Source organism: Chlorocebus sabaeus, chromosome 11 (assembly GCF_047675955.1).
Source record: "Chlorocebus sabaeus isolate Y175 chromosome 11, mChlSab1.0.hap1, whole genome shotgun sequence".
NCBI classification, from domain to species: domain Eukaryota; kingdom Metazoa; phylum Chordata; class Mammalia; order Primates; family Cercopithecidae; genus Chlorocebus; species Chlorocebus sabaeus.
In genome coordinates this window covers 11,923,498-11,947,237 of record NC_132914.1, presented here as the reverse complement: position 1 = coordinate 11,947,237, position 23,740 = coordinate 11,923,498, and the positions used below count along the sequence as shown (strand labels likewise).

Sequence of the window (23,740 nt, the reverse complement as noted above, 5' to 3'; positions counted from 1 at the left end):
ATTTGTAAGTGTGATTACTTTTTTTATTTTGTTTTCAGATTGTTCACTATTGGCATATAGAAATATACTAATTTTTGTATTTTGATTTTGTATCCTGCAAATTTACTGAATTTGTTCATCAGTTCTAATAGTTTTTTGGTACAGCCTTCAAGTTTTACAGATATAAGATCATATTGTTTGCAAACAAGGATAATTTGACTTATTCCTTTCCTATTTGGATGCTCTTTATTTATTTTTTTTGTCTGATTGCTCTAGCTAGAACTTGTATTATTATGTTGAATAACAGTAGTGAAAGTGAGCATTCTTGTCATGTTCCAGATCTTAGAGGAAAGCCTTTTAGTGTTTCCCATTCAGTATGAAACTAGTCGTGGGTCTCTTTATATGGTTTTTATTATGTTGAGATGTTCCTTCTATATCCAGTTTTTTTGAGTGCTTTTATCATGAAGGAATGTTGAATTTTATCAAATGGTTTTTCAGCATTAATGTAAATGATCATATGGTTCTTGTCCTTCATTCTGTTGATATATCACATTGATTGATTTGTATATGTTGAACCATCCTTGCATCCCAGGGATAAATCCCACTTGGCCATAGGGAATTATCTTTTTAATGTATTATTAAATTTGGTTTGCTAGTATATTGTTGAGACTTTTTCATCAATATTCATCAGAGATATTTGCTTGTTGTTTTTCTTTTCAGATGTGTCTTAGTCTGGTTTTGGTATCAGGGTAATAAGAGTTTCAAGAATGAGCCTGAATGTATTCCCTCTTCCTCTATTTTTCAGAATAGTTTGAGTAGGATTGGTACCAGTTCTTCTTTAAATGTTTGGTAGAATTCAGCTCTAAAGCCATCTGCTGCCAGGCTTTTTTTTTTTTTTTTTAAATAAACTGGGAGACTTTAAATTGCAGATTCAATCTCATTACCTGTTTTTGTCTTATCAAGTTTTAGATTTCTTTATGGTTCAATCCTGGTAGGTTGTATGTGCCTAGGAATTTGTCCACTTTTTTCTAGAGATTCCAGTTTATTGGCATATAGTTGCTCATAGTAGTCACTAATAGTTTTTTGAATTTCTGTGGTATCAGTTGTAATATCTCCTTTTTCATCTCTGATTTTATTAATTTGTATCTTTTTTTCTTAGTCTGCCTAAGTGTTTGTCAATGTTGTCTAACTTTTCAAAAAAACAAGTTTTGTTTCATTGATCTTTTGTATTGTTTTCTTCATTTCAATTCCATTTATTTCTACTTTTGTAATAAAGATCAGTAATTTGTAATTGCTTCTACTAATTTTGGGTTTGGGTTACTCTTGTTTTTCTAGATCTTTAAGATACACATTTAGGTCGTTTATTTGAAGTTTTTCTTCTTTTCTGATGTAGGCCCTTATAGCTATAAACTTCCTTCTTAGTATTGCTTTTGCTGTATCCCATAGATTTTGGTATGTTGTGTTTCCACTATCACTTGTTTCTAGCATTTTTGCCATTTCCTTTTAAATTTCTTTGTTGACCTACTGGTCATTCAGGAGTATTTTATTTCATTTCCATGTTTGTGTAGTTTCCAAAATTCCTCTTGTTAATGATTTCTTGTTTTATTCCATTGTGGTTAGTGTAGATGCCTGGTATTATTTCAATTTTTTGGATTGTTTAAGACTTGTTTTGTTATCTAACATATGGTCTATCCTTGAGAATAATCCATGTGCTGAGGAAAAAATGGTTTATTCTGCAACTGTTGGATGAAATGTTAAGTAAATATATAAAAGTCAATTTGTTCTATAGTACAGATTAAGTCTCATGTTTCTTTGTTGATTTTCTGTCTGGAGGATCTGTCCAATGCTGAAAATGGAATGTTAATGTCTCCATCTATTATAGTATTTGCTCTAATCATATTTGATTTATATACCTGGGAGCTCCAGTGTTGAGTGAATATATCTTTACAATTGTTATATCCTTTTGATGAATTGACCCGTTTATCATTGTATGTTGACCTTCTTTGTCTCTTCATAGGTTTTTTCTTGAAATCTATTTTATCTAATATTAGTATAGCTACTCCTCTTTCTTTGGTTTCCATTGCCATGGAATATCTTTTCCATCCCTTTATTTTCTATCTTTGCATGTCTGTATAGGTGAATTGTGTTTCTTATAGGTAACTGATTAGTGATTTTTTTTTTCCAATTAGCTAGCGTATACCTTTTGCTTGGAGAGTTTAGTCCATTTACATTCAATGTTATTATTGGTAGTAAGGACTTACTTCTGATATTTTGTTATTTGTTTTCTGGTTAGGTTGTGGTCTGCTCTTCTTTCTTTCCTTCCTATCTTTCTTAGTGAAGGTTATTTTCTCTGGTGATATGATATAGCTTCTTGCTTTTTATTTTTTTGTGTATCCATTGTATTATGTTTTTTGATTTGTGATTACCATGAGGCTTGCAAATACTATCTTGTAACCCATTATTTCAAGCTGATTACAACTTAGCACTGTTTGCATAAGCAAACAAACAAACTAGCACAAAAACTAAACAGATGAAGACTCTACTCAGTTTTTAACTTTTTGCTGTCACTATTTATATCTCATTGTGCTGTCTATATCTACAAAGGTTGTGGGAACTATTTTTTTTTATCGGTTCATGATTTAATTTTTGTACTTTAGCGAGGTGTATGCACCAGATTTACAGGGTTATACTAGTCTGTGTTTTTCTGTCTCCTTACTATTACCAGTGAGTTTCATAGCTTCAGGTGATTCCATATTGCTCATTAATGCCCTTTTCTTTCGGATTGAAGTAATCCTTTTAATGTTTCTTATAGGACAGATCTGGTGTTGATGAAATCCCTTAGCTTTTGTTGGTTTGGAAAAGTCTTTATTTCTCTTTCATGTTTGAAGAATATTTTCTCCAGTAACACTATTCTGGGCTAAAAGTTTTTTCCTTCAGCACTTCTAATATGTCATACCACTGTCTCCTGGCCTTTTTCCACTGAAAAGTCGACTGCTGCTAGATGTAGTGGAGGTCCATTGTACATTATTTGTTTCTTTTCTTTTGCTGCTTTAGAATCCTTTCTTTATCCTTGAGCTTAGGGAAATTGATTATTAAATTCCTTGAGGTAGTCTTCTTCAGTTTTCCCAGCATTGTTTGTTGAGAAAAACGATTAATTCCTTTCGAACTGCAATAGTACCTTTTTTTGAAATCAATTGACCATGAATATTGGTGTTAGTTTCTGGACTCTCAGTTGTGTTTCACTGTTTTTTTCTGTCTACTGTAATGCGAGTACCATAGAATCTTGATTAGTGCAGCTTTGAAGTAAGCTTTGAAATCAGAAAGTGTAATCCTCCAAATTTCTTATTTTTTAACAATTTCTTTTTGTGATCTGTTCACTTGGCATTCCCAGATATATTTTAGGAGTAGTTTTCCACTTTCTGTGAAAAAAAAGTCTTCTGGGATTTAATAGGGATTGCACTGAATATATATAAGTTGAGTCTTCACCTATAAACACTCTTCTTGTGCTAGATTTCAGTTCAGCTGGTCATCCTTGCTTGTACAACTCTGTGATGAATTGAAAATATAATTTCAGCCTTTTATTTTTCTTATCCTAGTTATTTCAGAAGGATGTCATGCCTTTCTGAACCTTGTGTGTTCTGCTCAAAAATGGAAGTTCTCAGCCAGGTGTGGTTGTTCATACCTGTATCCAAGCACTTTGGGAGGCCAAGATGAGGGGACCACTTGAGCACAGGAGTTGAAGACCTAACTGGGCAACACAGGGAGACTCTGTCTCTACAAAAAAATTTTAAAAATTATCTGGGTATTTTCGTGCATGTCTGTAGTCCCAGCTACTCACAAGATGAGGTGGGAGGACTTCTTGAGCCCAAAAGTTTGAGGCTGCAGTGAGCTGTGATGTAGCCAGCGCACTCCAGCCTGGGTGACAGAGGAAGAACCTGTCTCCCTCCCTCCACCCGAAACAAGGAGGTTCTCACTGGTATCTTTTATGTATCAAGTAACACATGATCATATGAAAAATATCCTTGATTCCTGACAGGTAAAATTGAAAGCAGTTATACAAATAGTATATTAACTCCTCTTAAAGACTTCCCAAAGAGAATATTATTATCATCTGTATTTTACAGATGATTATACCAAGGCAGAGAGTAGTTGTTAAATGAGGTCTCAGACCACACCTATATGAAGCAGAAAATCTGACTTCTTGTCTTGGCAGTCTGACTCCAAAATCCTCTCTTAGAAACAATTATACTATGAAAATGGAAAATAAATAAAATCCAAGATTGGAGACTGATTTTTAACATCTATTCATCTTAAACCATTAAGAAAACCATTAAACAATCAAAAATAAATTAAACAGAGAAAAATAAAACCAAATATTCATATACAAAGGAGTCTAGACTCTTCAATGAAAAACATGTTTTTCAAGTGACCCACAATAGTTACATAATTACTGCATATTTTAATTAAACAATAAATATGTAAGTATTAACTAGACTCAAGAGAATAACTTAGTGAAAGGACTAAGCATGAGTGGTAAGTTTTATAAATATTGAAAATGGGCCAAAAAGCCCAAATGGGAAAATAGGTCTCTTTCCACCTGGATGATCTCCCTGAAATTAATTTTCCATTTTGGAAATTATAGGACAATAATTCCTCCTATTCATGAGGGGTGAGTATGTGTGTATGTGTGTGTATGTATAATAGGTTATACAAAAATATTACTTAGTAGCAACCAGGTTTTAAGGACTATTGGCCTTTTTGAGGTTCCTAAGAAAACCTTGAATGCTTTCGGTAGGAAAAGTTGGGCTTCACTCTATGTATTACTGGTGTTGAAAAAAAATAAATCTACTTTGGTGATGATCCTAGGTGTCCTCAAGCTCTGTTCACCAGGCTATACAACCAATGTGTCATATATGTTTTGAGTTGTAAAATACCTCTAACAACTGAAGTTGCTGAACACAAATTATGGAGACATTAAACAAGGAAAAATTGCAGAACAATTAAAAAAACTCTTCCTTGGCATGCTAGTAGATGGGAATTCAGCTTTCACTTCAACATCAATATGGAAAATTTTATCTTACAGCAAGGACATTGTGTTTGAATAGGAATTAATTTGAGCTGTTTTGGAAATTATCATGTTTTCCATAAAGACAGCATTGATTTCATCCATTGACATATTGAGATGCTTTCCTGTTTGACATTGGTCACAGAATTTAAAAGGAACAAGAACATTACTGCACATTCAGGAACCAGGTACACAGAAAAGGTAAGGTCAGGACCTTAAAGGGAATCTTGTCCAGTGATACTAGGCCTACTTTTTAAAGCATTCAGACATGATAAATTTACTACCAATCATTTTTTCAATAACAGCAATGATATATTTATTTTTCCCATGGACACCTACATTAAGCTTGTAGACTATTTTTATATTTCAACATTTTTTTCTTTGAGTCCTTTTAAAAGTTGTTAAACAATCCTGAAATTTCCTTTATAGTATGCTGTTAACTAATTATATTTTTTCAAAGTCCTTTGGCATAATGATTGATTAAAGGAAGTATCTCCAGTATAATTACACTTGCTTATAACAAAAAAGTATTCGAAACTTGAAGCAAAAAGGTTAGACAAATTTATAATGAAATATAAATAAATATGTATACTATACAAGGCATTATTAATAAATGTATATGAATAACCATCATAGAATGAAAAAATATTAATGTAATTTATTGAAGTAAAAATACATTCTAAATTAGAATACAAAAGGGCTTAGAAAATGTTTTTAAATAATATGTTGCATAAATATAAAACTGTAAATATTACTCTGACGTTACTTATATTGGAAAGGATATGACACAATGGGGATTTTCATATTCTACTCCTAGGATCATAAATCTGTACAGTCATTTTGGCTGAGTATAGCATTATCTGATTAAGATGAAGGATAACATCCTAAGACCTAGTATTTACACTCTTATGTGAATACATATACATACACATGCATATCAGTGAGTTTCAATAGCTAAGTTGAGAAGTCCTTAGAATGTCTATCAGGTCTCCAAATGGATAAACAAATTTGGCGTACTTATACAATGGAATACTATACAGTGATCAAAATTAACAAACAAGACTGACATGTTTACTACAGGATAATACAACAAAGAAAATGAACAAATTTGAGCTACATAGATAATAATACTGGCAGATGTGAAAGGAATTATTAAGATGGAAAAATGTATTTAGAATAATCTCATTTACATAAAGTTTGAAAAAACATGTTTTTAATACATTGTAATTTGTTACATTGGTGATAAAACTACAGTGAAATATATGAGTGATCATCATAACAATTGGGATAGTCAGGAGGGAGGAGATAAAAGGGAAATATCGACAAGAAGACATATGTTGGGAGTATCTGGATTGCTGGCAAATTCTGTTTTCTGACCAAGGTGTCGTAACATCGATGTTAATGTTATAATTTTTTCTCTTACTATTTATTAGGTTTTATTACTCTCTGTATGTTATGCTCCCCAATAAAAAAAAACATTTAAAAAGCAGAAACATAAAGTACATTTCTATGTATAAAATTAGGGTGATACAGCATATTCTCATAGATACCATTGTAATTAGAGTTTTTGCTGAATAAAGGAGACTACAGCATTATGGTACTAAGAAATCCAATTTAAAATTTAAAACGTTTCTTTTTTTAATTTATTTTATTTTTTTATTTTTTTATTTTTTTATTTCTTTTTTTTTATTTTTATTTTTTGAGACGGAGTCTTGCTCTGTCACCCAGGCTGGAGTGCAGTGGCCGGATCTCAGCTCACTGCAAGCTCCGCCTCCCGGGTTTACGTCATTCTCCTGCCTCAGCCTCCCGAGTAGCTGGGACTACAGGCGCCCGCCACCTTGCCCAGCTAGTTTTTTGTATTTTTTAGTAGAGACGGGGTTTCACCGTGTTAGCCTGGATGGTCTGGATCTCCTGACCTCGTGATCCACCCGCCTCAGCCTCCCAAAGTGCTGGGATTACAGGCTTGAGCCACCGCGCCCGGCCTTTTTTTTTTTATTTTGAGACAAGGTCTCACTCTGTTGTCCAGGCTGGAGTGCACAAGCGCAATCTCGGCTTAGTGCAACCTCTGCCATCTGGACTGAAGTGATTCTCTCAACTCAGCCTCCAGAGTAGCTAGGACAACAGGTGTGCACAACCACTCCCTGCTAAATTTTTCTATTTTTGTTAGAGACAGGGTTTTTCCATGTTGTCCAGGCTGGTCTTGAACTCCCGTGCTCAGGCAATCCACCTGCCTCAGCCTCCCAAAATGCTGGGAATACAGTTATGAGCCACCACACCTAGCCCAAATCTTTTCTTAAATTAATTAAAAAAAAAAAAGATAAACAAGAATTGTAAATCCACCTACTTAATGCTAATATGAATTTGAACCATCAAAATTTTAATATTTATGATTGCTAGACACCTTTTTTCTTATTTCCAATTTAATTATTTATAATTCTCATTTCAAAGTGTCAGAAAGTCATGAATTTCCAATAAATTATAGTAAGATAGATACTAAACATGTAGACCTATTATCCCAAAATGTGTCTCTAAATGAAGTATGTATATTCATATTGTTAGCATTCTAATTTCACAATACTATTCATGTGTAAACCTGTGTGTTGGGTTAAATATTTTGTTACTATAATTTTTTTGGTTCTGCATTAGAGAAAAAAAATCATAGAAAGGCAAATTTGTTAAGGTATAAAACGTATTTAGCATGATCTTTGAGTATGTTTGTGCATATATAATGCTACTTTGACTGCTATAGTAAAATAATACAGATTTAGTCACCATACCTAAGAATGTAAAAAAGCATTCACAAGAACTCAGCTTGCTAATGGGGTGCTTTTAAAAGATGACATAAAGTTGATATGCTGTATATTACATACAGTATTTGTCTACGTTCATATTGAAAACTGCACAAAAGAAAACCAAAATAGAATCCTAATCGTTGGAGATCACTTTTGCTATGAATTTTTAAAGTGTAATAAAATAAAAAAGCAAATAAATCATTGAAAATATGTTGGTTTTACTTTATTCTTGATGAAATACCATGTGCGGGTATTTGCCTAGGCCTGATGCTGAGAATCATAGAAGAATCATGATGCCATGAGGAGGAATAAGTGTTCTCTCATCACCCTGAACTCCAGTACTTAGAAAGAAGACTGAAATCACATTTATCAAGCATTCTTCCTTTCACCTGCCATCATCATTATCTATATCCACATCTATCTCATTAAATGATTTATTTTTGAAATATTTAAGCACATAATTTGGAAAGTAAGTAATTTTAAAAAGATCATAATTGTTGGAAAGTTACAGGAGTAAACAGCAAAGTTTAAGTCAAGCTCAATACATTTAGATTTAGAAATTAAGTGTAGTTTATTTTACAATACATTGCTTAAGCAAATAATTATTTATGGATGAGCTTAAAGTAATCCTCTTTTCACTATGATCACAATAGAAATAATTTAGATTTTAGTGTAGCTAAAACTCCCTAATAAGAAAGACAAAGCAAATAACACATTTTATGAGCAAGCTTTTCTTTTCTAAAGAGCGGGTTTTAGGACCAAACTGTCAAACAGAAGTAAGACCTCAGATCTTCTGTCACACTTGAGTGAGTGATGATGGAGTTCGAAGGTTATAATTCTATAACCAAAACTATTTTCAAGGATCTGGATTAAATGGTGGAATTTCATAGAAGCACCAGATTCAGTTTTGTTTCCATGGGACTGAAAGTCCTTCAATCTTTGATAAACTCGTAAGTACTGTTTTACGATTTGATCTTTTAAAGATGTTATAAACAAAGAAGACTTGATTCCTGCTAATAAAAACAGAGTAAAATTTAAATCATGGAATAGAATGGTGGAGCTGAGGTTGAGATACTATATTTTACTAATTGTATGACATTTGAGATCCAGTGCTGCTCACTGAATTTCCCTGTGAGGAGAGTTTGTGGTGATGACCCAACAATAGACAAGCTACTATCCAAAAAAAGCTATCACAGCAAATCAATTTCCAGTTTCTTCCAAGTTGCAGGAGAAGGCTTAGACCATGATTTTAATCTCTTCTGTGACCTGAGTATTACAAAAAGAAGAAAATCACTACCATTTTCATTTCAGGTATACTAAAAATTTATAACAACTCCTTTTTTTTTTTATTTCTTTTTTTTAAATTTATTTATTATTATTATACTTTAAGTTGTAGGGTACATGTGCACAACGTGCAGGTTTGCTACATATGTATACCTGTGCCATGTTGGTGTGCTGCACCCATCAACTCGTCATTCACATCAGGTATAACTGAACAACTCCTTTTTAAAGAACTTCTCGTTAGGAATACGTTGTTTAGTTTCTCCATTAAAAAATGATTTATAGAAGGAAAACTAAAGTTCATTTCTACCCCTAAAACAATAAGATAAAAATGGGTAATCAACATTGAGAATCCAATAGACAGAGATAACAACCAGTTAAACATAAGAAGAAAGAATTAGTGAATTGGAAGATAACTACCCAGAATGAAGCATAAAGAGACCAAGGGATACAAAATATAAGGCTAGAGGGTCAGAGATATTTAAGCTACAATCAGAACAACTAACATACTTCTGGAGTTCTGGAAGATTAGAAGAGAGAAAATGGGGCAGAAGAAATGTGGATGTTTTTCCAAAAGTGATAAAATGTATCAGTTCATATATTTTTAGAAAACATCAAACTTCAGACAAGATAACTAGAATCAAATTAACATAAAATGATAGGACATCAAAGACCAATAGAAAACCTGAAAAGTAACAAGAGGAAAAGATAGATTACATTAAAGGGAATAGCAGTCTAAATGACAGCCTGATTTTCAACAGACAAAAATGAAGCTAGAGTTCAGTGGAATCATGTCTTCAGTGTATTTCAAAAGTAGTATACACCTTGATAAACAGAAACTTAAAATGATATTTTTTCAGATAAAAGAAAAATTATTATTATTTTTGTTGGTAGAGTAAGAGTCTCACTCTGTTGCCCAGGCTGGAGTTCAGTGGTAGGATCATGGCTTACTGCAGTCTGGAACTCCTGGGCTCAAACCATTCTCCCACCTCAGCCTTGTGATTAGCTTCACTGTGCCTGGCTAAGATTTTCATTTGTTGTAGAGGGAGTTTTGCTGTGTTGCACAGGCTGGTATTGAAATCCTGGGTGTTCCTGCTCCAGCCTTAGAAAATGTTGGGATTATGGGTGTGAGCCACGCTGCCTGGCCAATAAAGGTACTTATTGAAAATATTCAGTTGAATATTCAAGAAGGAAAACAAATTAATGAAAGTGGTAAATATGTGCATAATTGTAAATGAATGTTTACTGTATAAAATAATAATGTCTTGTTTGGATAATTATATAATTGATAAGACATATGCAAATGGCAAAAAATAGACTGGAGGTAAAGGTGACAGGAGTAAATTTAGTTAAAGTAGTTTTTGAACTTTTCTATGTCTATGAGGAGACTTTGAACAATGACCCTGTATTTCTATCCAAAAGCATATATACAAAGAAATTGAATCAATGATATATGAAAGAATGCTATAGTAGAATTATTAATAACTGTTCAAAAAAGAAGCTGGCCAAATATATATTAAGGATGGATGAATCATTACAGTAAATCCATACAATGGAACAATATAGAGAAGTGAAAAAAAATCACATGTACTTGCAACTATGTAACTAAATTTCAGAAACATAATGTTGAGTCCAAGAAGCCACAAACAAGAAAAACATGTAGGATTTCATCTACACACAGTGCAAAGCAGGCCAGACCAAGCTATGCAGTTTAGGGTTGCATATCCAGGTGGTAAAGTATGAAGAAAATTAGGGAAATAATAATTATAAATTATGGATATTGCTTATCTCAGGAGGTGTGAAGAAGGGTTTAGTTGCTTGGAAAGTGGCATGGAGGTGGACCTAGGCTGTTTTCAGTGTTCCTTGTCTTGCTCTGCATCATGGTTACTTGAGTGTTTATGATACACTGCGGTATTTACCATTTTTGTTTTGGTTCATTTCTAAGTGTGCATTATAATTTTAATATAAAAATTTTTAATTAAGAGAAGTTTCTCATAGAAATTATCATTACTCACCTCATTATATACTGAGGGGAAAATAAACTACTTGTATACATTCTTATACAACTCTAAGAGAGTTGAAGTGAGAACTTTCTTATTTAGTTGCAACGGGAGGAAATTTGAGACGGTGTTATCTGCCACCCCCAGATTTTTCCAAAGGATTTCTTCTAGCCATAGTTTTCTACCTCACAGGAACAAATATTTGCCATTCCCTATCTATTTTTTCTTTTGGCTCCTGAATTCCTGACACAACAAGGTTGTATGTATTTCCCACACTCTTGTTTAGCAGAGTTCGTTTATCACTTATGTTTCTCTGTAAGAGAAACCCTCCAAAAGTACATTAGACATTTATATATCACATGTTTTGTATTTCATTTTTCTAAATGGGTTTGGTGGATGACCGTGGTGATTTGAGATGGGCCAGATTCTGCATCTTGGAGGTCCTTAAGAGTTTGGCCAATTTAGTCTGGATCAGGTGGGGACAATGTGCCTTCATTAGTTTCTGATTCTCCTCTGGGAACAGTGTACTAGCCAGGCGATATTCTCATTGTGAATGGAAAGAGGAAGAATCCCCAGTATGGAAGCCATCTCAAATCTCTATGCAAAGTGTAGTAATTTTCTGTTCATGAAAGTAAGTAAATGACTGAACTCCAAGTTCAGGGGAAAGGCAGTCAGTTTTCCTGTGATGGGAGGATGCTGCAAGATTATATATGAAAGGGTCTGGTAGTCAGGAATACTTATAAAATTGGTGAGTATTTTAATTAAATAATAAATATTTAAACATTAGGCTTCAGAGAAACTTTACCAAAGACCTAAGAATTAGAGATATGTTTGATAAATAAATAATATTCATGGGCTGAAAACCCTGAGTGGGAAAATAGGACTAATTTCAGCTGGACAACCTCTTGGAAACTCATTTTTTATTTTGAAAATTATGAGAAAATAATTCATTCCATTCATAGGTGGTAGGCACATGTGTGTGTTTGTGTGTATATTTATGAGCTTGTGAATAATGAAGTCACACAAAAGTATTAGCAGCAACCAGATCTTATGGAGTACTGGCCTGCCTGTGGTTCTCAAGTAAATCTTAGATTCTTTTGATAAATGAAGGATGGATTCTGTGTATTTAAATCTGGTGTTTAAAAAAAAGACTGTATAGGTGATGATCTTAGTTATGACCAAGCTCCCTTTAAGAATTTAGACATTTACTATATGATCTCTGTATTGGGTTATAAAACTTCCCTAACAACTAAAGTCGTTAAAGACAAATAATGGAGAGGTTACACAAGGAAAAATTGCAAACACTGAAAGTGAATATGTCCTTGTTTGCATACTAGCACATGAGAATTCAGGTTTCATGTCAACTTCAGTATGAATAATTCCAGCCTATAACAAGAACAGACAGTGAATGAATGAGTTAATTTGAGTTGTTTTGAAAACAAGAATGTTTTCCATAAAGAGAGCATTGAACTCATCCATTAGCATGCTATGGTGATTTCTGGCTTGACACTGGTCACAACAATAAAAAGTAAAAAGAATGTCATAACACATACACAAATCAGGTGCATATAGAATTTAAGGTCAGGATATTCAAGCAATCACAACCAGTGATATTATACTAGCATTTAAAAAATTTCTCTTTGTCTGTTCAGATATGATAACTTTTCTGTCCATCACTTTTTCCATTCTAGTAGGGGTTATATTTGTTATTGGAAATTTTGCTAATGGCTTCATAGCATTGGTACATTCCATTGAGTGGGTGAAAAGACAAAAAATCTCCTTTGCTGACCAAATTCTCACTGGTCTGGCTGTCTCCAGAGTTGGTTTGCTCTGGGTATTATCACTACATTGGTATGCAACTGAGTTTAATCTAGCTTTTTATAGTGAAGAAGTAAGAATCACTACTTATAATGTCTGGGTAGTGACCAACCATTTCAGCAACTGGCTTTCTACAAGCCTCAGCATGTTTTATTTGCTCAAGATTGCCACTTTCTCCAACCTGATTTTTCTTCACTTAAAGAGGAAAGTTAAGAGTGTCATTCTGGTGACGCTGTTGGGGCCTTTGCTATTTTTGGTTTGTCATCTTTTTGTGATGAACATGAATCAGATTGTGTGGAGAAAAGAATATGAAGGAAACATTACTTTGAGGATCAGATTGAGGAGTGCAACGTACCTTTCAAATGTGACTGTAACCATGCTAGCAAACCTTATACCCCTCACTCTGACCCTGATATCTTTTCTGCTGTTAATCTGTTCTCTGTGTAAACATCTCAAGAAGATGCAGCTCCATGGCAAAGGATCTCAAGATCCCAGCACCAAGGTCCACATAAAAGCTTTGCAAACTGTGACCTCCTTTCTCCTGTTATGTGCCATTTACTTTCTGTCCATGATCCTATCAGTTTGGAATTTTGAGCTGGAAAAGAAACCTGTTTTCATGTTCTGCCAAGCTATTGTATTCAGCTATCCTTCAACCCACCCATTCATCCTGATTTGGGGAAACAAGAAGCTAAAGCAGATTTTTCTTTCAGTTTTGTGGAATGTGAGGTACTGGGTGAAAGGACAGAAGCCTTCATCTCCATAGATTCACGAGAGGGGCATTGTGTGTCTTCTAGCAGAAAACAAACTGGTGGTGTATGAAACATTTTCTATTTCTTACTGGGTTTTCTGTAATGTATGTATATGAATAATTTCAAAATGTATACCTAGAAAAGTCTTTTACCTAATGTTAGTCTAGAAAAGTATGTGTGTGTGTGTGTGTGTGTGTGTATTTATGTGTGTATGAAAAACTGAAGAACATTGACAATAACATGCTTTTTATTGTTTTTTCACAAAAACTGCCAAACTATAGAAAATAATTCCTTAGAATTATGAAGCAATGTTTATTTTATATATGTATTTTATATTTCATTTGAAGAATTTATGTCTATTTATAATTATTAAGAACTAACAGCTTATCTCAGGAAAATATTGCTTTTTTCTTTTGTTATTTGAATCACACAAATGTACCACAGTGTGCTTAGAATTCGTTGTTTTAACCTACAACTTTCTGGATAATAAAGTCGTTCAATTCTAAATCAATAATGAGGATGTATCTTCAGGGTTTTATTCCATGACGAATTTCTATTTTATGCTTAGTAAAATGCAATCAGAATTATTGTTAGAAAACAATGTACACAAAACAATTCAAGTGACAAGCATACGTTGAGTAAATTTTGTCTATGGCTACCATAAACTACTGATGAATGTTAGATTTAATATAAGTATGTGAATAGCTTAGAGAAAAATCTCTTCTATAAGAGGGATCAAAAATCATGATCATGATCTTGATTGCTGTTATCAGCTTCCATATGCAGTTAGAAAAGTCATTCTTCCAGGTTTGAATTAAAGAAATGCTCGTTTTGAAATTGAACTCTGATGTAAATTATTTTTTTTATTTTTTTTTTATTTTAGTATTTTTTCTAAAGCCCTTCTAAGCTCCTGAATTGCTAATGATATCCTTATCTTCCATTTATCAAATTCCTTCTAAACTTCAGATAAGAGAACTCCAATCTTCCCTTTTCTAAAAAAACTTTCAATGTGAAACTACTACAGAAATTGTGGAAAATAATTCAGTGAAACTTTTTGTAAATGTTAAAATAGTATCTATGAAATCTATGTATTAGTTATAGGATGTGCCCTAGTGTTGTAATTTTGTTGCCAATGGTGAAATGGAAGTGTGTTGACATATTCATTAATAGGAAGTACCATTATAAGAAGGAAATATACAGTCTTGTTCACAGCTAAATTCTATATGACTGTATTAATTCTTGGTGTTATGAAATTTTAACAGTGTTGTTTCAACCTTAAGATAAATCATCCCCAGACCTGATTTATGTACTTTTTAAAATCATGTATCATCCTCTGTACAATGTAAGTACGCTAAAAGAAGAAATCGTGTCTGCCTGGCTTTCTGTTGCATCCCAGGACCTAGAACCCAGCACCAAGAATAGATGGTCAGAAATGATGTTTTAATAAACAAATAAACGGGTGGATAAAACACATAAGTTGATGTGGTAAACCAATGAAAAGGAAACTCATCACAAAATCTGCAGTTGCATGAATTCCTCTGTTCTGGTCTCAGGTTGAGGTTACAGGCTTATCCAAGAAGAATCATTCCTCAGAGGAAAAATTTGGCTATTCCACAATTTTAGGGGAAATATCATAATAATATAGTCTTGATGCAGCTGTATCAGGTGTCTGAATTGGAGATAAGGTAGAACATCAAAATTAAATGGCACCTATTACAATATTTTTAAGAAGCATATAAAATACTTTGATCTATTTGCATATGTATTTTTTTTACTATGAATTATATATTTGTATTACGATATTTTCATGTTGGTTATCATATAAAAAATTCATTTCCTTTCAAAAAATTGAGTTGGTAACCAGCTACTTTACTAAAATATTTTTAATGTAATACCTTATATTAAAGCGATGACATTTATTTGGAAGGTAAGTTCAAGACAAAAATGGCCGGGAAATATGGAAATTGACACAAGAACAAATGTGAAACAATGTGTGGTGATGTCTGGTGTGACTCTGCTGGCAGCCACTTCACAGTGAGGTGAGAGAGACAGCACGGTGGTCATCAGATGCATGCACTTGGCTCCTAGCACTTTTCCAGACAGGCTACAAGGGCAAACTGCAGCCGGCATTAGTCCATGGAAGAGAGAGAGGAGGGAGAATGTATCTGCTCAGCTGTCATTAGTGTTGTATTTCCCATTGGCCGTGGTATTCCTGAGGCGGAACTACCATCTCTGTTGTTCTGCCTTACATCATCCAGTCCCTTGCTGGAGGTTATGGAAGTCAGACCTCATGCCCACAGTGTGGTGATGCATTCAAGTTCCAAATGGAAGGACGATCTGCATCAGGCAAGGCGTTGATGAGGGGAATGGGAGATAGTGAAGGGAATCCAGGAAAGCACATGTCTGTGTCCAGTGCAGTCCAATCCTTCTGCCACCCAGACGTGCTCATGCCCTCCAGTCATGGCTGGCTTTCAGAGCATATGACTTGCAGAGTTGCACAGGGTTTTGTGCCTAGAGGAGTTTGTACTTACACGAACTCTATGCTTGGATTAATGTTTTGCAGTTGCTGTTTTGTTTTTCAGACAGAGGATACTTATCTGCTGAAGAGGGAATGTTCTTGCACTAATTCCATAGGGATTTGCTCTCCCGTCTCCTATAGGCTTCTCAGTGACATGCATAGTGTCCTATAATGCCCACTATGCATGCCGCTAGCAGCTTTGAATTCCGCTGGATCATCTGGCACAGTGACCAGAGCAGCTTGGACCGGAGCCTGTATCTGCGGTAGAGCCCTCTTTTGTTCTAGGTTCCACTTGAGAGCAGTAGCCTTTAGAAACTTCATTCATGGGTCAGAGCAATATTCTCAGATGTGGAATATGTTAGCTCCAAAATCCCAATAGGCTTCCAAAACATTGTGTCTCTTTTGTAGTGATAGGAAATATATAGCGAGAGCAACATGCCATTTTCTTTAAAAAAAAGATTGTTTTGACATGTAGACAGGGGACACTCGAACGCCTTAAAACATCCCTTATGTTTATGTTCCTGAATCTTCTCCTATTTCTCTCTTTCCTTCTGGTATTTTACTTCCGCTCAGTGTTATAGTATTTTATTATATTTAAGAAACTTGCCACTTCCTGATTATTGTACCAAGTTATATATTATTATTATTGCTATTATTTTGAGACAGAGTCTCTTTCTGTCCCTGAGGCTGGGGTGCAGTGGCAGGATCACAGCTCATTACAGCCTCAACCTTCTGGGCTCAAGTGATTCTCCCGCCTCTGCATTGCTAGCCGCGGGGACTGCAGGGGCGCACCACCATGCCTGGCTAATTTTGGTACTTTTTGTTGGGCTGGGACGTCACCGTGTTACCCACGCTGGTCTCAAACTTCTGGGCTCAGGTGATCTGCCTGTATCGGCTTCCTAAAAGTGCTGGGATTGCAGTCATGTGCCACAGGGCCCGGTCTGTAACATTATTAATATGTTAAATTAGCAGAATATTTTTTAAAAGATGTAAATTAAACTGAGAACAGAAGTGACATAACCCTGACATAAAACAGTGAAGCAGTGCTATTATTCTTAATACAAGGCAAATTGTTTTGATTTTCCCTCATAATGGGTGTAGATTAAGAAACATTCACCAAATCACGAGCCCCGTAAAAAGTACCAGAAGCTCTGCTCTGCTCAGTGAAGATAGCACATCCTGGAAAGCTTTTGTAAGTGCTGATTTAAGTTTATAGTAGTCTGCATTCATTCTATAACCCGTCTGGTTTTGGTAGAGGCCAGATAGGTTAAGTGAATAGAGATATAAAGAGACTACCATTCCCTGTAACTTTAAAGTACTTTGTCATGGCAGTGACCAATTCCATTCTTTAGGGAATGCAGTTATTATATGTTATACATTGTGTTGCCAGTAGAGTAGAATTTCAGAGGCTTCCCCTTGGTCCTGCTATAATAATGGCCCTTACTCTACAGTTGAGGAAGAATGTGACAGTTCTGACAGCTGCTATACATATCCATTTCAATTACACATTCAGGAAGAGGTAATACTACAAACTGATTAGATCCACCTTGGGATGGACATGAGCCGAAGCTCTAGGTAGCATCTGACCTTCAAAACTCCCACTGCAGGCTGGATGTGATGACTCATGCCTATAGTCCTGGTACTTTGGGAGGCCAAGATAGGAGGATTCCTTGAGAGCAGTAGTTCCCTGTGCAGTCTATGGAGACTCTATCTCTCTATCTCTACAAAAAATTGAAAAATTAGCTGGTGTGGTTGTGCATGTTCCAAATACTTGGGAAGCTGAGGCAGGAGGATTGCTTGAGCCCAGGCGTTTGAGGCTGCAGTGGGCTATAATCCTGCCACTGTACTCCAACTTGGGTAACAGAGGGAGACTGTCTCAGAAGAAGAAAAAAAGAAGTGTTAAGTTCTCACTGGTATCTTAAATATCAAGTAAAATGGGATCAAATAAATAATTAACAATCTTTGGTTCCTGCTTATAGCAAACAGGTAAAATTGAAAGTAGTTATATAAAGAATAGATTAACTCCTAACAAAATTAACCAAAGACAATTTTATTTTCATCTCCTTTCTTTGTTGTTTTTTTTTAGAGACAGGGTGTTGTTCCGTCTCCCTGCTGGAGTGCAGTGGCGTGATCTTGACCAATTACAACCGCCGTCTCCTGGGTTCAAATGATTCTCCTGCCACAGCCAACTGAGTAGCTGGGATTATAGGAGTGAGTGACCACACCTGACTAATTTTCGTAGTTTTAGTGGGGACAGGGTTTCACCGTGTTGGCCATGCCGGTTTCAAAGTCCTGACCTCAGGTGATCCACCTGCCTTGGCCTCCCAAAATGCTGGAATTATAGGCCTGGGCCACCATGCCCAGCCTGTCATCCGCTTTTTATAGGTAATTATACTGAGGCAGGCAGTAGTTGTAAAATGCAGTCTCACATCATATCTATAGGAAGCAGGGTATCTGGTTTCCTGTCTTCGCAGTCTGACTAGAAGATCTCCTCTTAGAAACCATTATACTGTAAGAACTGAAAAGAAATAAAATCCAAGATTGGAGACTGATTTTAACATCTACTCATCTTAAATCATTTAGTAAGCAAAAATAAATAGGGAAAAACAAAGCTGAATATTCATACACAGAGAAGTGCAGATTCTTCAGTGGAAAACATGTTTTTTAAGAGTACAAGGAATAGTTATACAATTTCTGAGTATTTTAATTAAATAACTAAGATTTGAGTATTAGACTCAAGAGAATTAAGAGAGCTTGTTTAACATTGAAAATGCGCTGAAAGCCCGAGTAAGAAAATTAATTAATTTTTCATTTTAGAAATTATAGGACAATAATTTTTCCCAACCGTGAAGGATGTGTATGTTTGTGTGCGTGTGAATGTGTTTATGTTAATGAGCTTGTTAACAATAAGTTATACAAAATTATTAATTAGCAGCAACCAGATTTTAAGGAATATTGGCATTTCTGGGCTTCCCAAGAAGACCTTGGATGCTTTTGGTAGGAAAAGTTGGGATTCACTCTCCATAAAATCTGGGATCAAAAAAGTGAATCAACAGTGGTCATGATTCTAGTTTTGACCAAGCTGCATGTAACAGTGTAGGCATCCTATGTATGATTTATGTATTAGGTTGGAAAATTTCCCTCACAACTGACATTGCTGAACAGAAATGATGGAGAGGTAAATCAAGGAAATACATTGCAAATTGATGAATAAGAATATGACCTGATTTGCATGCTAGCAAATGAGAATTCAGCTTTCAGTTCAACATCAGTATGAAAAATTTTATCTTATAACAAGGACCTAGTATTTGAATAGAAGTTAATTTGAGCTGTTTTGGAAATTATCATATTTTCCATTAAGACAGACTTGAACTCATTCAGTTGCATCCCCTGGTGCTTTCCTGCTTGATATTAGTCAGAGAATTTAAAAGGAACAAGAACATTACTGCACAACCAGAAATCAGGTGCACATAGAAATTAAGGACAGGACCTTAAAGAGAATCTTGACCATTGACATTAGTCCTGCCTTAAGAAATTTCGGACATGGTATGTTTACCATTAATCATTTTTTTTTTTCCAAAACAGTAATGGTCGAATTCGTATTTTCCCATGGGCACCTTCATTATATTTATAGACTATTTTGATATTTTAGCCTATTATTTTCTTTGAATCCTTTTAAGGAGTTGTTAAACAATGTTGAAATTTGCCTTACAGTATGCTGTTAACTAACCATATTTCTTAAAGTCATTTGACATAATGTTTGATTAAAGGAAATATGTCTAGCATAATTATACCTTTTCATAACAAAAGAGTATTTAAAACTTTAAGAAAAATATTAGAAAAACTATTAAAGGAATATGAATAAATAAATACATGAAATATATAATTCATTATTAATAAATGTGTGTGAAAATCATGGTCATAGAATTTAAAAATAGAAACAATTTTTGAATTAAGGATACATTCTGAATTATAATAGAAAAAGGCTTCAAAAATGTTAGGTTTAATAATGTTTCACATAAATATAAAAGTGTAAAAATTAGCCTGTTGTTACTTATTTTGGAAAGCATATGAACTAATGGGAATTTTCATACACTGCTCCTAGAATGGTAAATCACAGCAATTACTTTGTATGAGTATGGCTTTATCTGGTTAAGATGATGGATCACATCTGAAGACCCAGTATTTGCACTCTTATCAGAATACATATACATACACATGCATATCACTGTGTTTTAATAGCTAAAGTTGAGAAGTCTATTGAATGTCCATCAGTGATAAAATGAATAAATAAATTATGGCATACTTTTGCAATGTAATACTATACAACAATCAAAATGAACTGTCGGAAACGTGCTTGGAGTAGCCAAAAGAAATCAGCACTTGGACAGAAAATTTCTCAGCAAGGCACCTTTACATTGGTGGAGGGGTGCTGCTTGCACCTGTTACAATCCCAAGAGCACACCTAACAAAGGAGGGAAGGAGTTTTTAATCCTAACACAGTTCCTGTTTCTGTGTCCTTCGTCTATTGGTTGGAGTTGGACTGCACAATCTAAGCTGATCCTGAATGGCTTAAACTTTTCCAAATAGGGTAAATGCATGATTTTCAAAAAGAAGGGGTGAGAAGTAGGATTCATTTACATTTACAACTTATGGCTGGAAAGCTGAGTCTTTGAAGAGGAACTTAGTTGTCCCAATAGAACTAACTACAGTGACATATTTACAAAGAATATAAATAAAAACAAAAATGAATAAATTTGAGCTACATAGATATGAGAGGAATTAAGTTTGAAAAAGGGTTCAGTATAATTCCATTTATATAAAGTTCACAAAAATATATTTTTAATAAATTGCAATTTATTACATTGGTGGCAAAATTCTAAAGTGAGACATATGAGTGATTATCATAACATTGGGATAGTAGGGATGGAGGAAACAAAAGGGAAATGATATCAACAAGAAGGCATGTGTGAGGAGTGCCTGGATTGCTGGTGAATTCTGCTGTATGACCAAGATGCCGTAACATGACTCTTAATGCTATATATTTTTTCTTTACTGTACCTTTAAGCCTTATTACTTTATATATATATGTTATATTTCACAATAATGAAAATGTTTAAAAAGTAGAAACATATACTAAATAAATGAATATAAAATAGACTGAAAAAACATATTCTTATAGACATCATTGCAATTAGAGTTTTTTTCTGAATAAAGAAGAATAGAGCATTATGATCGTAAGAAATCCAAGATAAAGTTTTTAACTTTTCTTTAAATTAATTTTATAAAGAAGAGATAGGCAGGAAAATTACCTCCACATTCTCAATGTTATTCTTACTTTGAAACATCAGATTTTGAGCGTGTTTTACTGGACACCTTTTTTGCTTATTTACAATTTAATTATTTATGATAACAACATTGCAATGTGGCAGAAATTAGTGAATTTCCAATAAATTATAGTAGTATAAATATTAAATATATACAATAATTTTTAAAAAATTTATCCCTAAATGAAATAATTATACACATATTTTTGAAATTCAAAGATTATAATACTGTGCATGTGTGTGCATTGTGTACACATGCGTGAGGAAAAATATTTTGATGCTACAAATTTTTTTTAATATTAGAGAAAAATTAGTAGAAAGATAATTTTATTAAGGCATATAACAAGTAGTGTAACTACTTTGACTGCTATAATAAAATCACCCAGATTTTGTGACAGAAGCTGAGAATGTAAATAAGCAGTTGAGAGAATTTAACTTGTTAATGATGCTATTAAAAGATGAAATGAAACTTATACACTCTATAATTGCACAGAGTATTTGTGTAAGTTCATATGAAAATGGAACAAAACTAAACAGCCAAAAAGAGAGTATTCTTTGCTGGAGGTTATTTTTGCCATAATTTTTAGAATGTGCTGAGAGAAAAAAAAAAGCAAGTAAATCATTGAAATATGTTGGCTTTATGTTATTCTTGATGAAATACTATGTGAGGGTATTTGTGTAGGCTTGATTCTGAGAATAATATAAGAATGATGCCAAGCACAGTGGCTCATGCATAAAATCACAGCAATCTAGGAGGCCAAGGCAGTGGATCACCTGAGGTCAAGAGTTCCAGATTAGCCTGGCCAACATAGTGAAACCCTGTCTCTACTAAAAACACAAAAATTAACTGGGTGAGGTGGTGGGCACCTGTAATCCCAGCTACCTGGGAAGTTGAGGCAGGATAATTGATTGAACCAGGGAGGCAGAGGTTGCAGTGAGCCGAGACTGCACCCTTGCATTACAGCCTGGGTAACAAGAGAGAAATTCCGTCTCAAAAAAAAAAAACAACTCATAAATCCAAGAGGAAGAATAAGAGTGTTCTCCCAGCATCCTTAACTCCAGTACTTTGAAAAGACGACCCTAATCACATTTATTAAATAACATTCTCTCTTCTAGCTGACATCATCATCATTATTATCATCATCTACATTTACATCTGTCTTATTAAATGATTTATTTCTGAAATGTTTACATACATAATTTGGGTAACGTCTGTGTAATTTCTAAGAGAGATTCTGGGAAACTTATATTAGTAAACAGCAAAGTTCTTGTCAAGCTGAATACATTTAGATTTAGAAAGTTAAGTGTAGTGTAGTTTAAAGTACACAGCTTAACAAACAATTATAGATGGTATTAAACTAATCCAAGGAACACTATAAAAAGATTTTGATTTTAGTATAAATAGAATTGCTTAATAACAAAAATAAATAAACCATTTCATGATCAAGCTCTTGTTTATAAAGAAAGGATTTTAGGGCTAAATAAATCAAAGAGAAGTAATCCTTCCCCAAAATCTTCTCTATTTCATTTAGGTAATGATGGAGTTCAAAGGCACAGAGCCGCATTTCTACAACACAAGCAAAGTGAAAATTAATTCGTGGAATACAACAATGTAGCTGTGGTTGATGAACTATATTTTATCTATTGCAAATATTTATCATTATTTGAGATACATATGGGCAGCTTATTTTTTGAGCTACTATGAATAATGCTTCAATGAGCTTTCTTTCACATCATTTGCTACAGTACTTTTGCATACATATACCTCGGTGTAGAATTACAGGGTCCTTGATTATGATGTTCAAATTCTCCTCACAGACATAAAAAAGCCCAATACATAGTTTGACTAAATTTATTCCTGTCACCTTTATCTCCAGTCTCTTTATTGCTATTTGCATATATCTTATCAATTATAAATTTAATCCAATAAGACAATATTGTTTTACACAGTCAGCATTTATTTAGAATTACACACTTATTTTTCATTGTCATTAATTTTTATTTCTCCTTGCATGTTCAACCTTGTATTTTCAGTCATTTTAATTTTATCTGAAAAATATCATTTTCAGTTTCTGTTTATGAAGGTCTATTACTCTTTGGAAATGCACTGAAGACATGATCCCATTGAATTCCTACTGCCATATTTTCTGTTAAAATCAGGTGGTATTTAGAATGCAGTTCTTTTCAACATACTCTATCTTCTACCTCTAG

General features: G+C 34.0%; 2 protein-coding genes across 3 annotated transcripts in view; both read left to right on the top strand.

Annotated features, from left to right (window-relative positions):
• Positions 1-10,285: 10,285 nt before the first annotated feature.
• Positions 10,286-13,982, top strand: LOC103218620 (taste receptor type 2 member 46). Its single transcript, XM_007967670.3, has one exon. The coding sequence runs from the start codon at positions 12,772-12,774 to the stop codon at positions 13,696-13,698; it is 927 nt and encodes a 308-aa protein (XP_007965861.3). The 5' UTR covers positions 10,286-12,771; the 3' UTR covers positions 13,699-13,982.
• An 81-nt stretch (positions 13,983-14,063) lies between these two features.
• LOC103218617 (taste receptor type 2 member 64) overlaps positions 14,064-23,740 on the top strand; it is a 28,931-nt gene continuing 19,254 nt past the window's right edge. The window contains exon 1 of one of the 2 annotated variants that reach the window (XR_012094453.1): positions 14,064-16,465. The gene's annotated coding sequence lies outside the window, so the exon portion shown is untranslated. The other variant, XR_012094452.1, reaches the window with a different exon arrangement.